Source organism: Centroberyx gerrardi, chromosome 24, assembly GCF_048128805.1.
Source record: "Centroberyx gerrardi isolate f3 chromosome 24, fCenGer3.hap1.cur.20231027, whole genome shotgun sequence".
In the NCBI taxonomy this organism is placed as follows: domain Eukaryota; kingdom Metazoa; phylum Chordata; class Actinopteri; order Beryciformes; family Berycidae; genus Centroberyx; species Centroberyx gerrardi.
In genome coordinates, this window is record NC_136020.1 from 18016849 (window position 1) to 18030613 (window position 13765).

The 13765-nt window shown below is 41.1% G+C and overlaps 2 protein-coding genes across 4 annotated transcripts in view; both read left to right on the forward strand.

Annotated features, from left to right (window-relative positions):
• The first annotated feature begins 490 nt into the window (after window positions 1-490).
• Window positions 491-8446, forward strand: strap (serine/threonine kinase receptor associated protein). Of its 2 annotated transcripts, none has more exons than XM_078282202.1 (9): window positions 491-944; window positions 1194-1329; window positions 2235-2316; window positions 2848-2920; window positions 3309-3408; window positions 3702-3839; window positions 3994-4130; window positions 5582-5717; window positions 6323-8446. In XM_078282202.1, the coding sequence occupies exons 1-9, from the start codon at window positions 833-835 to the stop codon at window positions 6345-6347; spliced, it is 939 nt and encodes a 312-aa protein (XP_078138328.1). In that variant the 5' UTR covers window positions 491-832; the 3' UTR covers window positions 6348-8446. The 2 variants fall into 2 exon arrangements, with proteins under 2 accessions (XP_078138328.1, XP_071758183.1); XM_071902082.2 differs by having other exon boundaries at window positions 5582-5731; window positions 6323-8444.
• A 672-nt stretch (window positions 8447-9118) lies between these two features.
• Window positions 9119-13765, forward strand: part of tmpoa (thymopoietin a) — a 113287-nt gene continuing 108640 nt past the window's right edge. For both annotated transcript variants that reach the window (XR_013504069.1, XM_071902083.2), the window contains exon 1: window positions 9119-9607. Coding sequence is in view for 1 of the 2 variants with exons in the window: in XM_071902083.2 (XP_071758184.2) it covers window positions 9374-9607 (234 nt within the window). In the remaining variant the exon portion in view is untranslated. The remainder of the gene's footprint in view (window positions 9608-13765) is intronic.

Consider the following 13765-nt stretch of genomic DNA (forward strand, 5'->3'; position numbering starts at 1 on the left):
CTGAAATATGAGGAAAACATCAACTTAGTTTAGTGGATTTTATTTATCCCGGACACATCATTAGCGTCCAGGACAAATAAAATCCACTAAACTAAGTCTTCCTCAGTGACCCTAGAAAAAGTCACTCTAATATTCATATCATATCTCTAGGGACTTATAGTGTGTATGTGGGTCTCAGTATAAAGACTGACATTTATAAAGACTTTATTGTACTGAATGATATTTATATCACCTATAGCATCACGATTGTATTAATGCAACATTCCTAAAGGAATTTAAACGTTTGCTGTGATATTAGTATCTTTCTAACATTTATTATCGGATAGGATTACTATTATTGCTTTTCCTAAGATGTGATGTGATAATATGATATGGAGAACAGGTGTTCCCATTAGCCCCCTGTAGAGGGCAGCAATACACCTGAGCTGCATTCAGCCGTACATTAATTAGAAGAAGAAGAAGTCCGTGATACCGGAAGTGCATTGTCAGTGTTTATATCTCTGCGGTAGCTTAGCCGCGTGTACGTTGCTAGTTAGTTGCAATGTTGTAGCTATTAGCACGCTATTCCTTTGCTGGGAGGGAGAGACCCTTCATTTTATTTGACTAACCAACTTGACTCTCAGTCCTTCACAGTCCAACCGCTACCCAACTGCCAGCCAACGATCATTACTCACCACAACTCTAGCTAGCTTGTTGTCTTAGCTTGCTTGCCGGCTAGCATAAGATAACTGCCCAGCTAGCTAGCCGTTGGCGTTCTAGCTAGTTTGTTAAGGTTTCCTCCCTCTTGCTAATTCATTGCAGTAAGAACCGACTCCTGCTTGGCTAGAAGAGCATGGCTATGAGACAAACACCACTTACCTGCTCAGGTCACACCAGACCTGTAGTGGACCTAGCCTTCAGTGGAATAACTCCCTATGGCTACTTCCTCATCAGTGCCTGCAAGGGTGAGATGGATGAATTATCTGAAATTACTAGCTAATTCTAATTAGTCGTAATTAATTTAGACAACCAGTAACCCTTGCTTTTTACCTCAGTACTTACTTGTGTATGTGTATTGGTTTGTTTAGACACCTGTTGATTACAGTATGATGATGGCAACTGCACTGTTTTCACAGCTGTCATTCATCAGTACATCTAACTGAAAATACTTTGTGCTCTGACAATACATTGAACCCTCTCTCTGTCTCTCTTAGATGGCAAGCCCATGTTGCGCCAGGGAGACACAGGGGACTGGATAGGAACGTTTCTGGGTCACAAAGGCGCTGTCTGGGGAGCCACTCTGAATACAGATGCCACCAAGGCAGCCACTGCTGCAGCCGATTTCACAGCGTGAGTGGAGAGTCCTCTATAAGTCTAACAGATCACATTCAAACCTGTGTCTGACACAAGGAGCCAAACATTGCCCAGTCAGTCAGCCTCAATACATGCCGCTCTCCCTCGCTTTCTTTCTTTGCATTGCAGAGAACATGTCAAATGACAATATGTCGTTTTGCCAGTTAAATTTTGACTTGCTTATCACCAGACATAATACAAAACACATACAATACAAATACAATACATACATCAAAGAATATGATGAGACCTTTTCAGTATTGTTAGGGTCCACTGGTACTTTTGGCATGCATACAGGCTACCAAGCAGCACTAATTTCAGTTAAATTTCAGTTCTTATAACCGGTTTGCCCCTTATTTATTCAGAAAAGGCTTTAGGTCGTGTTGAAGAAAGTTATGTATAGTCCTATCTCTGGGGTGAGAGATTAACCCAAACCACCAGCCAAATGCTGGTCAATTTTGAGTGTGGTATTTCAGTGAAAGCAGTGACACGAGTATTTCAGTGACAGCAACTGCACTAAACTATAGGTTAAACTCTAAACGTTGGTGGTCTACCTTTTCCTAGTTTGCTTGCTCTAATTACTTTGTCATTAACTCCATGTTCATTCAACAAGTATTTCTATGAGTTGGTTTTATCTTTTCTATGAACATTGTTTTCCTTGAATAGGTGAAAGGATTAGATTGATATAGTGGATTGAAAAGTAGGACATTTGTTTTGAAACATAGCGGAGTCAAAATATGAAGTTCCATAAAATGTAAATACTAAAGCAAAGTCCAAGTACAAAAAATTTTTTTTGTAAAGCACTTTGCAAACTGATTGTAGGTAAGTGCTATATAGAGATTATTATTAGTTTTATGCCACTGCAAATGGATTAATTTTACTTAAACTACTTTGCTTTCCAGAAAGGTGTGGGATGCAGTGAGTGGAGATGAGGTCCTCACACTGGCACACAAACACATAGTCAAGTCTGTCACCTTTACTCAGGTAGGTGCGATGGATGGATGTGGATTAAGTGTACAGATCGAGGGCTTGAACCTAGAAGGGTGTAACTGGCATTTTGGGCGAAAATGAGGTCTGTAAAAGCTCTTGAGGAAATCTATTAAGTAGTGTAAGTATTTATTTATTTGTGTATGATTTATGTGATGACATTATTAAAAGATATTTAGAACAAATGTAGGTCCACTTTTTGTATTTTGGCTCTCCAGTAAAGTTTGCCGAAACCTACTTACACGCCTCTGGCTCCAAGCCCTCAAAATGTCAACTGTTTTTTATGCATCTGAATTAACTTCAAATAAGGCTTTGGATTTCATCATTGAATATCCTGGTTGTGCTCTAAAGGCCATTTCTTTTAACATCACTGTTCACATCAATTGCAGTTTGGGTGGTGAGATTTCTGTTTTAGTCTAGTCTTTTCATTGACCAATGATATTTATATGGATATTTTGTACACATTTGTGTCAAAACTGTTTGTGTCTCTCTCTTGATTTTTTTAAAATTTTTAAATTTTGGTCTCAGGATAGCAACTGTCTGCTGACTGCTGGAAACGACAAGGTGCTGCGCATCTACGATCTTAGCAAACCTGAAGCAGGTGAGTGAATGTGTCAGCAGAAGTGTCCATGAATGGATCTCAGTTATATAAGTCAGTCCTCCTCATCAATACCAGCCTGGCGGTTTTTCCTGAATTCAACAAATATTTCATGAACGGAATATGGCGGGCTTGTCTATTGATTTTGTCTTGACCTGTGCAATGACATACCAGTGATCCATGATTGACTGTAGCTCCTAAAGTACTCTAGACTGTATACAACAACCTCATTTAAAATCGACAGCCAGTGGACGACTTTGTAGCTCACTGAATTCTGAAAGAGAAAAAGAGACAAAAGCACAAACTTATCTAGGTGAAAAACCTGACATTTAGGTTCTATGGCTTTTGTCTTGTTTCTTAAATCAGTGTTCCATCTTTGTGTGTCCTTTAGCACCACAGGAGATCCCAGGCCACACCTCAGCCATAAAGAAAGCCCTGTGGTGTAACAGCGATCAGCAGATCCTCTCTGCTGCTGACGACAAAACCATACGGTCAGTAAAATGGCATCTCCAACTTCCAAATCCCATCTGTGTGGACATTTTCCTATGGCTGACTAGCCTCTGTCTTCTGTTAGAATTTGCTGTTTTGCATATTCTTGCACACTTCTCTGACAATGTGCATAGTAGCAGCCTCTAGGAGACTGCCGCGAATAATGATAGATATCTATGATGGACAAGGATCTCGAGATTTTGTGTGTATGCATGCTTGCATTTGTCTACTCTCTAATTCAACAGATATGTAAATGCCAGGGCTGAAACATGTGCGTTTGTGTGTGTCCATCCAGACTGTGGGACAGAAGCTCCATGGAGGCGGTGAAGACGCTGTCATTTGACACGTCAGTGAGCAGCATGGAGTATATGGCTGATGGAGAGATTCTCGTTATCACATATGGAAAGACCATCGCTTTCTACAACGCCTTGAGGTACACCACAATCCCACCGCACTGATCTTGGAAACCAAAAGATTTGAATGAAATAGTCATTGTCAATAACAGTGCCCAGATAATAGATGTAAGAAATATCCAGTGTCATCAGAATATTCTTGCATTATTGATGTGTTTTGCTCATATACTCTAGCCTAGATCTGATAAAGACTGTAGAGGCCCCAGCCTCCATCAACTCAGCATCCCTCCACCCAGAAAAGGACTTCTTTGTGGCTGGAGGAGATGACTTCAAGCTCTACAAATATGACTACAGCACCAAGGAGGAGTTGGGTGAGCAGCAGTGAGAATGACAGGCCAACAAAGCTTTTTCTCAGGGATGGTGATGTGTTAAGATTGGTTTTACTCCTGTTAGAGTGCTAGCTTTCAAGGCAGAGGTTAATCCTAGTTATTAGGGGCAGGAAACCTTGTGCCTACTGGCCAGAATGGCTGATAAATCTCTAAATTGACCAGCTAAATACGATTTTTACAATATGATCTAAAAGGTCGCTGGTTACCTGCTGAAGTAGCTGTTAGAGTAGGAAAACTCACCAGTCATTTACCAGGATTTGGCTTGTGGTTTGGGTTAATCGCTTACCCTGGAGATAGGAATAAAGTTTCTAAGAGTTGCTGAGGAAAAATCATTTAACTCCATGCATCATTGATTCCTTATGGTACTTTGTTCCTGCCATTGCATTTGGTGTGATGGGTTCCTCTGAGGTGTCACCTGTCAGATCAGCCACAAGGCATGTTAGATTTATTTGTGACTAGCAGGCATTAGGGAGGCATCATACCAGTCAACCTGCATTCTCTAGAAAAGAAAACACTCTCTAGGAAACACAAAGCGGTGGGGGCAATTCTCAGTTGCATGAGGTCCCCATATAATCCTGTACAAATAAAAAATTATTAAATTATGCAAACTGCAGCAACTTTTCAATCAAGCAGCAGTCAAAAAAAACGTAATCAACAGTTTTCTTGTTCCAAACATATTTTAAAGCCAGTAATATGGCCAAAAGAGATGATGCATGTGTTGGAGATGTGACTGACATGTGACTGACATGGGACTATGTCAGTATTGTAAGTATGTAAGTATTTCACTGTTGACTATTTCACTGTTGGCAGTTATTACAAACTGCTGCATATCTCCAGGTGTAATAATGATTTGTAGAACAGAGTAGGACCTCTGAATGATGAGTTGTTACCTGTCAAAGTGGCTGGTAGGGCAGATAAACCAGACAGTCTTAGTACCATGTGACTGGTGTTGATTTCCAACTCTTTTCACCATAAAATGTAACAATATTAGCAATAAAATCAGAAGCAGTCAAAAATGCTTATGACAGAAAGACATAAAATGGATTAGGGGGACATTGCCTTGCTGCTTTACTGTGAAATTATAGAACCGATGTTTTTAAAGCATCGGTCTATCTCAAATCACAGCACGTTTTTCTGCTTCATGATGCATACTGCAACTTTTTCATATCACGCTATATTTTCAGAATTATATATATATTTTTTATAGTTTTTCTTCAAATTGAGATATCCACCATTTGAAACCAGTGACACCTAATCTTAGAAAATGACCGACAACACAAAATTCAAATAGATTCTCATACTTTGGATGCTAGGCCACTTAAGTCCTGTGTTGACAAAAGAACACTTTTACATACTGGGTCGTGTATATTTAAGATATTTGTTTTGAAATATCGAAAGAAGTTAACTCTTGTTATGTCCTGTCCGGTCCGCAGAATCCTATAAAGGCCACTTTGGGCCGGTCCACTGCGTTCGTTTCAGCCCGGACGGCGAGCTCTACGCCAGCGGCTCTGAGGACGGCACACTCCGACTGTGGCAGACGGCGGTGGGGAAAACCTACGGCCTATGGAAGTGTGTCCTTCCTGGTAACACTCGAATTCTGAGCGTCCAGCTTCCACGCTAGATCATGTAGTGCCTGCTTGGTCACAGGGTTCCCCATACAGGTCTGGAAATGTATGGGGGGAAAACAATTCAGTAACGTCCAGGTGGAAAAGGATGGAAGAATATTACTGTTCAGTCCCACTTTACATATTTACATACATTTGCTGCATGTCCTCCCCTCTCTCTCTCCCATACCTTCCTGTCTCTCTCTCACACTATCTCTGTCAATAAAGCATAAAATGCCTAAAATAAATCTTAAAAAAAAAATGTTAATAGAATAATCTTCATCTACAGAGAGATATGCCGTAGCTGATGGAGGCAAGGCTATATGACCTGTAACCATAAATCCTATTGAACACCAATCAAAATCTTGTAATTGTTTTAAGAAACTGTTTGGAAAAAGCCTGGAAATTTGAAATGAAATCGGTGTAGGAACCTTGTGACCAGGAGCCAATTCAGGACGCTTTGCTTGCTTTCATGCACCAGTAATGTTACGCCACACTGTGGTGTATACAAATATATCTGTGTGCCATTTCTAATTATCTCTTCTTTTTTTTAATTCTTTTTTTTATCAGAGGACCTGGGGGCAGAGAACTCTGAGCCGCTGTACACCCCGACACCCGAGATCAAGGCCTGAGGAGAAACGAGACGACGAGTGGAAAACGGGACGAGAAGAGAAGAGGAAAGGAAGAACGTGAGGAGACGAGCAGAGGGGGATTCCAGTGTCTTTATACCAGGCCCCAGCAAGGAGCAGAGTTCATTTCAGTGCATCTTCATCGGGAACTGATGTGGATGTTATGATAGGTGTGTCTGTCGTAGGCCAATGCATATCACACACACACACACACATGCATACACAGATTGAAGCAGTCATATGGGTAGTATGGGCTACACACACATACAAACACAGATTGAAGCAGTTGTATAGGTAGTATGGGCTATGCACACACACACACACACACACACACACACACACAGATTTAGGCAGTGATACAGATTGTTTGGGCTCCAGAGTAAAGCAGTAGACCTGTGAGCGTCCCTGGCTCATCGCTGCCTGCTTCCTCTCTGATCCAGCCCAGTTCTGTCAGCTTGCTCAAATCTGCATTACCCCGCCCCCCCCAAAAAAAGCCAAAACCCCCATGACACTAGGCTCTGTTTTGGTTTCAACTAAAGATCCCATAATGGACTGGACCAGGATTTTTATGTTCATTTTATTGATATGAGAATACTCAAGGTTTTTGCACAGGCGGTGCTAAAATTCGAGCGGTTTCATTTTTTTGGGAAAATATTGTATTTTCTGCTGTTGTACCGTTTGAGTAACTGTAGTAAGTCTCAAAATAAAAAGAAAATATTGTTTTGTGACAACAACGAAAAAGCGGAAAGGGAAGAAATGTCACTGGATTTTTTTTTCCATTTTGTTTTTTATGTCCTCATTTGTGTGTCCAGTGATGAAATAAACAAATGCATTACTGTTTTATTTATAAGTAATGCAGGAAGAACAATTATGAAGACTGTGGTAGTTTTTTCCCCCCAAAAAATGTTTTTTTATTGCATTCATGTCAGCTGGGTATTAACTGGGATAGTAGTAATCAGATGGTTAGAGAGATGGGTTTCTGTGATCAAAGGGTTGTCAGTTTGAATCCCAGACCAGACTGAAAATCTGAGTGGGGAAAGAAAAGGAGAAATACTCTGGAGAAGAAGGAGAAATTCCCTTCCTCAACAGCTACCATCAACGTGCCTTTAACCTCTTAAGGGTGTTTAATATCTGAACAGTTGATTTTAATACAGTCCAGGCAGGGGTGTAGAGGAGGCAGAGGTGGGGACTCGAGCCTCATGACTTGGACCCGAGTCACAATTTTAATTGCTTGAGACTTGACTTGATGCATGAAGAGAAGACTTGAGACTTGACTTGGGTTCTGGTGACTTGGGACTTGACTTTGACTTTGATGACTTGAAAAGGTTTCTAAAGTCTCGACAAAAGATCTTGTGTTTGTGTAAATGACTTAGATCGAAAGTGAAGAGATTTGTTCCACCAGACGACTGAATTTAAATTCTGTTTTCTGAATTTGAATTTATTGAAGTTGAAACTTATTATAGAAATCAAACTCATGATGCTTTTACCAAGTTTTTATCTTATTAAAACCATATTGCATTGAAAAGTCCTAGATATAAAGAAGATATTCAATTGATACTGCACTCTTGATTTGTTCTGACTTGACGTTCTACATTTAGACTTGAGACTTGACATTAGTGACATGAACTTGACTCTGGCTTGACTTGGTAATCTACATTTAGACTTGAGACTTGTGCCTCAAGACTTGAGACTGAGTTGGGACTCAAGCAAAGTTGACATGGTCACCTGAGAGTAAGGCAACTCCATCTAAACTCAGTTTGCCCAACATTTTAGGCCAACCCTAATCTGAGATAAATCCGTAGTGTGCGTCAGAATAAGTATCAGATTGAGATGGGGTCTTTAAGGAAAAATAACTACAACTCACTTTTCTGAAAATAGTTGATTTTTGTGTATGTTGGTCATAGTTTGCTTTATGATCACCAGCTGGAGGTCTAAAAGGAATAAATGCTCAGCAAATAGTCCTTGGTTAAATAAAGGTTAAAAACATGTTTTAGTCTTTTTTTAATTGAACACATTGTACAACTCAGTCAGTGATTGAACACAAAGTTCAAGGTTAGGTCAACAATATGTGAACTGTGAACATCATCCACATGAAAGTAAAATAAAATTTAAAAATAAAGAGATGACAGTTTTTTTTATATATATATATAATTATAACAGTTGACAGTGAATTCACTTTTCCTATTATGTAGTTTTAGTGATTCTATAACAATTTGTGATCCACTCATAAGTAAGACAATACAGCTTTAGAAACAATGGAGTACACTAATACAATAGAGAGAAAAAACAATAAAGATAGAAAGAGAAGACAAGTAACAAAACTTTAATGTTATAATCTAAATACGAGCAGGCGGTTAAGTAAGTAATCAAATAATAAAAACTTATTAAAATGAATAAAAACAAATAAGCAAATTAACAAAGAAAGAGAGAAAAGTGACAGAGTCAACCAGTGGTTTCGGGAAGAATAATACCATCATGTTATTCAAAATAGAATGATTGGAAAGTGAATCTCAAAGTCATGACGTGTGCTACATTTTCAATAGTTGCGTGCCGGTTCCACCAATGGCGAAGCCCCTTGTAGCATCATTTGACCAATAGGAGCCGTTTGTCAAGGCAGGCTCTTCCGGGTCATCCTCCCTCATCAGCAGCGGGCCGGTGGCGTCTAGTTTTCACCGCTGTGTGGCAAAAACGGAGCCCTCACACACACAAAACCGGCTCCGAAACCAAGTCCACTTCTTCATTCTTCTGAGTCATAACACCCGAAGAAGAGGAAGCGAGAACACAAACAGCCAGCCCGAGTTGAGACGCAGATTGATTTTCTGCCCTCCATATTATTTGCCGTGCTAGTTAAATCCGATAAGAGGCGCTGGTTAGCCATTTTGCGCAGACCAAAGCCTCTCGTCTCCCTCTCGCTCTCTCTCCAAATATTTGATTTTTTTGTTGTTATCGAGGCGGCGGCGGCAACAAGGAATCTGTCCCACAACCCGCAGACATGCCGGAGTACCTGGACGACCCGTCTGTGCTCACCAAAGACAAGCTGAAGAGCGAGCTCCTGGCGCACAACGTGGAGCTGCCGAGCGGCAACCCGACGAAGGACGTGTATGTGCAGCTTTATCTGAAGAACTTGACCGTGCAGAATAAGAAAAATGCAACTCTGGACGCTTTCTCCAGCGACGAGGAGTTACCGCCGCCCGTGGTGTCCAACAGAAGTCGCTCCTCTGGCAGGGTGAGTTGTAATTGTCCGCTCTTTTCAGTTTGTTGCAACAATGCATGGTTGGAAATTTTGTTGCAAGTTTCTACGATAACTCAAAGTCACCAACTGGGACTTTTTGAGTGTCATTCCTTTGTAGTCATGCGCCTTATTAAGGGGGTTCCCAAAAATATATAGGCTATGCTTTATACCACAGACCCCCTTTATTAGATATTAATATCTCTCATTGACCCCCATTTGAGAAGATTTTTTGTTGTTTTTCTGTATTAGCCTATAGGTGAGATTAAATCCATATTGGGAGTGCAACATATGCTCAGACTAGTCACCATTCATTCTCTCATTGATAACATATAGTGAAGGAAATAATAATAATAATGAAATGTAACTATTCCTAATTTTCCCAGGAGCATCTTTAATTCGCTAAAGGGGCATCTGGTGGCCCGCGGACCGCACTTTGGGACTATTACTTGGGGGAAACCAAGTAATAGTCCCATGTCCTTAATTCAATGAATCTGTGGCCAAGCCCGAAACGCTTCAGGCCCACAACCACATTCACACACGTTGTTTCAACTTCCCCTTCTCTCAAGCTGTGGGTAAAAAATAAAAAAAATAAAAGCAAGAGAATATGTGGTGTTCCAAAACCAATCTGGTGTCACATCTGTAAAGCAATCCGGGTGGGGTCTCCCACCTTCAGACCGTTAAACATTTGTTTTTAAAATGCAAATTTAATCAGCTTGTATCTCGAGAGCTTTGGAGTTGATAAATAGAATAAATGCTTTGCTTGTTTTCATGAAATGACACTCCAGGTGTATTTACTGAGACCATTAACCCAGATGAGACTGTGAGAAGACGCCAGATGTTTTGATTTGTAAATGAATGAATGAAGCAGTCCTGCAACTAGTTGAGTGTTGACTCGGTTGTAGTTGACTGTTGCGGTTGCGTTGCACTTCTTTGCTCTCAGGATCACAAAGTCCTGGACTTTGTATTGGATATTGGTCTCAATTTCTCTAAATTCCTATTCCCCCTCTGTTCTTTTAATAATAATCCCCCCCCTCTTACCAATGACCGCCTGCATATTTCAGAAACCTCAACAAACAGGAGCAGGTCACAGATTTTCCTGTGAAGCTTAACTTCTAAAGCTTTTAAACTTTCCATAACACGCCAGCAAGTTGGTTATACTCACAGTAGTTACATCTTCAACTATCCTGAGTAACTACAGACTTGTGTTTGCATTATTTTTTTTATAGAATTATACTGCAGAGAGGAAAGGAAGTCATTCCCATACTAGAGCAATATTAAGTCATCATTAGAGGTGTTCAAAAAGGCAAACGTTCTTTTTCTTCTGGGAATTTTGATGCATTGTGCTACTTGGTTGCTCTATTCTGAACAGAAAATGAATGTATGCCATTATAACCCACCACCAAATTTAGTGCATTATTTATTCAGCCCGGAAAAACTCGCGACCTGTCCCAGTCTTGGACTCGGTCTCGACTGCCAGTGGTCTTTACTTTGGCTCGGCTCGGTCTGAACAAGGACAGGTCTGGTCTTGGTTTCGTTTGGGGCGGAGTGGTCCGGACAAATGCTTGAGTGATGGGTGTGAACAAAGCAGGACGATTGGTGAATGACAAATTACATGCCAAACAGGCGTATATGGGAAGTTTCAGCAGCCGTTTATGGCTCATTGTGTGAGATGACAGTGTGAGTATTTGGCTCATTCACATTCACACACATTCGCTGCCGTTTGTGATTTAGAACCACATATTTACAGTTAGTATACGCACCATTTTGTACATCTGAGAAGAAATTAGCATATGTTTCTGCCTTTTTGAGCTCACAGCTTATTATTGTGAGTTTATTCAGCTTTTTAGGTCTGTGGAGTCAAGTTGAGGCCGCCTGACTGGAACTGTTTGTTTAGTGTAAAGGCAACAAAGCTTTCCTGTGAGGTGCAGGTCTCTGTCTATTGTGAGGTGTGGACAGTTGGGGTGATAAATCTTTTATGCATGTCCCAAAAGTAAATGAATGCTGACAGAAGAGTGGCTGCAGGACAGGAGGAAAGCTGCTCTGCGTTAGCCTCGTCTGGCGATGCGATGCTGTATCTGTGGTTTTGGGGAGGAAATTTGAATCTCTGAAATGTAAAATAAACATTTGTGATACAGCTTTGGCATGGGCTCACGTTTTTCTAAGAGGATTATTGGATCTCGGGGATACTTAAGCTAGAAAGTAACTATTTGTAAGATGTGGCGTGGTTTAAAGCGGCACTAGGCAACTTTGCACTTTGGCGACCCCAAGTGGCAGCAGGAGATAACTGTTTAATAGATAGAAAGAACTGCTAATTTTTTACAAAATTTGAAGGACTTTGTTACCCAGAAATCATGTAATGTGATGTCAGAAAACGGCGCACTCCTCGGACCTAAATTTTTTTTTCTCAGAGGTGGATATGGTGAAATAATAATCTTTTCCACTGTTAGCCACTGTTGGCGAGTCCAGCTTTCTCTTGATGGAGCTTTGTTTTGTATGTCATCCTTTCGTTTAAATTCGTCACTTCTTGATGATTTCCTACCAGTGAGTGTCCCTGGCACATGGAATTAATTTGGGGAAAATAGGGTGAATCTATGGCGTCCGAAGTAGAGGGGATGCGTCACTCTACTCTATTTCAGCCCCAATTTGTGATTTTTGACTGATAAGACAGGTGTATTTTTACGTAAAAATCTTGCCTTGTGCGGCTTTAGGGTTTGAAGGGCTGACCGTGCCTAAGTCTTGATGCGGCGGGTACTGTTATCCTATCTTTATTGAGGAAATACTTTCTCAGGAAGAGGAATGCGTGCTCGGACTGCCACCACGCAGATGTGTGTGTGTGTGTGTGTGTGTGTGTGTGTGTGTGTGTGTGTGTGTGTGTGTGTGTGTGTGTGTGTGTGTGTGTTGTTTGTGTGTCAAAGAGCAAGGGGGCGGGGGAAAAGACACAACTCACACGTGTAATTTGTTTGGCCCTTGGGTTGTAAGGTGCTGTAGTGTAAGGTTGTTTTTCCTGTGAAACCCGATACTCAGGGCATGTCTGAGTGATTATAGGCTCCAGATAGGAGGTGGAGGTGGAGGTGGTCTTTCAACACAAGAATTCATTCCTTGCATACTCCAAATGTACAGACATACTTTAAGTCAGAGCAGCTTTCAAAATACGCATTTCAGGGTTCAGAAATACCTTCCGTGGTTTCCATGGTTAAGGATATTTTTTCCTTTTTTTTTTTAAGGGTGTCTATGTTGATAAGATTTGGGTGCAAACTATTTAAGAATGTTGGGATTTACTACAAGTGTTTTCATTTTTGGTGTCTTCCATTACCACAACAGAGTAAATCATGGCAAACCACACATACACTATTCTTACTCAGCCAAGCAGTTCGTCATTTACCCCAAAAAAGACATCTGGCACCACTTGGTTCAAAATTACATCACCCAGCCTCAGATCCAAGCAGGTCTCGACACGAAACTACTCCATCCAGCCGTTTGTAAGAGTTGTACGGGGAAAAAGTGACTGTCGGGATCTCTAAAGGTTGTACTTTGACTTTACTCCATGCACTGTTGAAATTGAATGGGCCCAGGGCCTGGCTATGAGCTCAGGGTCCAGATATGCCTTTAAAGGCCAGGGTGTGGTTTGTAGAGTAGTGAGCACAGACTTTTTTTGTTTTTTTCACTTCTCCCGCTTTCCCCGGGTCTTGGAATGCTATGATTATGAAACAGCCTGGCTGAGGTCCAGACAAAACCCTACTGAGGGCCCACTGTGAGCCAGACTCATAGTAAGTCAATCCGCCCTCTGTCTGTTTGGCTCGCTCTCCCTCTCCCCCTCTCCCCTCTCTCTCTCTCTCCATCTCATCACATGCTGTGTGGAATTGATCTGTGGCAGCACCTCACTGTTGAAGTTAGGCCTACTGCCTCAGTGCATTCCTCACATTTTCCCACTTGGTTTGTTGCCAGCTGAAAACTTATAGAAAGCATCTTCAAGCCTTGATTTAGACATTCATTCCACGCACAGTTTCCTGCATTGCAAATTCATTCATTTAGCCTACTTTAAAAATAAGATGCTTCAGCCCAAACATTGGAATTTAAGTTTGTGTTGTCAAGGTCTCGGTCTGCATCATGTGTGACAGCCAGGTATGCTCACAGCATGCTGCCTCAAAACAA

What these genes read in the sequence shown, in the direction of transcription:
- strap (XM_071902082.2), top strand. Translation starts at nt 833, where the DNA reads ATGGCTATGAGACAAACACCACTTACCTGCTCAGGTCACACCAGACCT. An exon ending in GCTGCAGCCGATTTCACAGC is followed by an intron (nt 1,330 to 2,234) that starts GTGAGTGGAGAG and finishes TTTGCTTTCCAG; the next exon opens with AAAGGTGTGGGATGCAGTGA. An exon ending in AGTCTGTCACCTTTACTCAG is followed by an intron (nt 2,317 to 2,847) that starts GTAGGTGCGATG and finishes TTTTGGTCTCAG; the next exon opens with GATAGCAACTGTCTGCTGAC.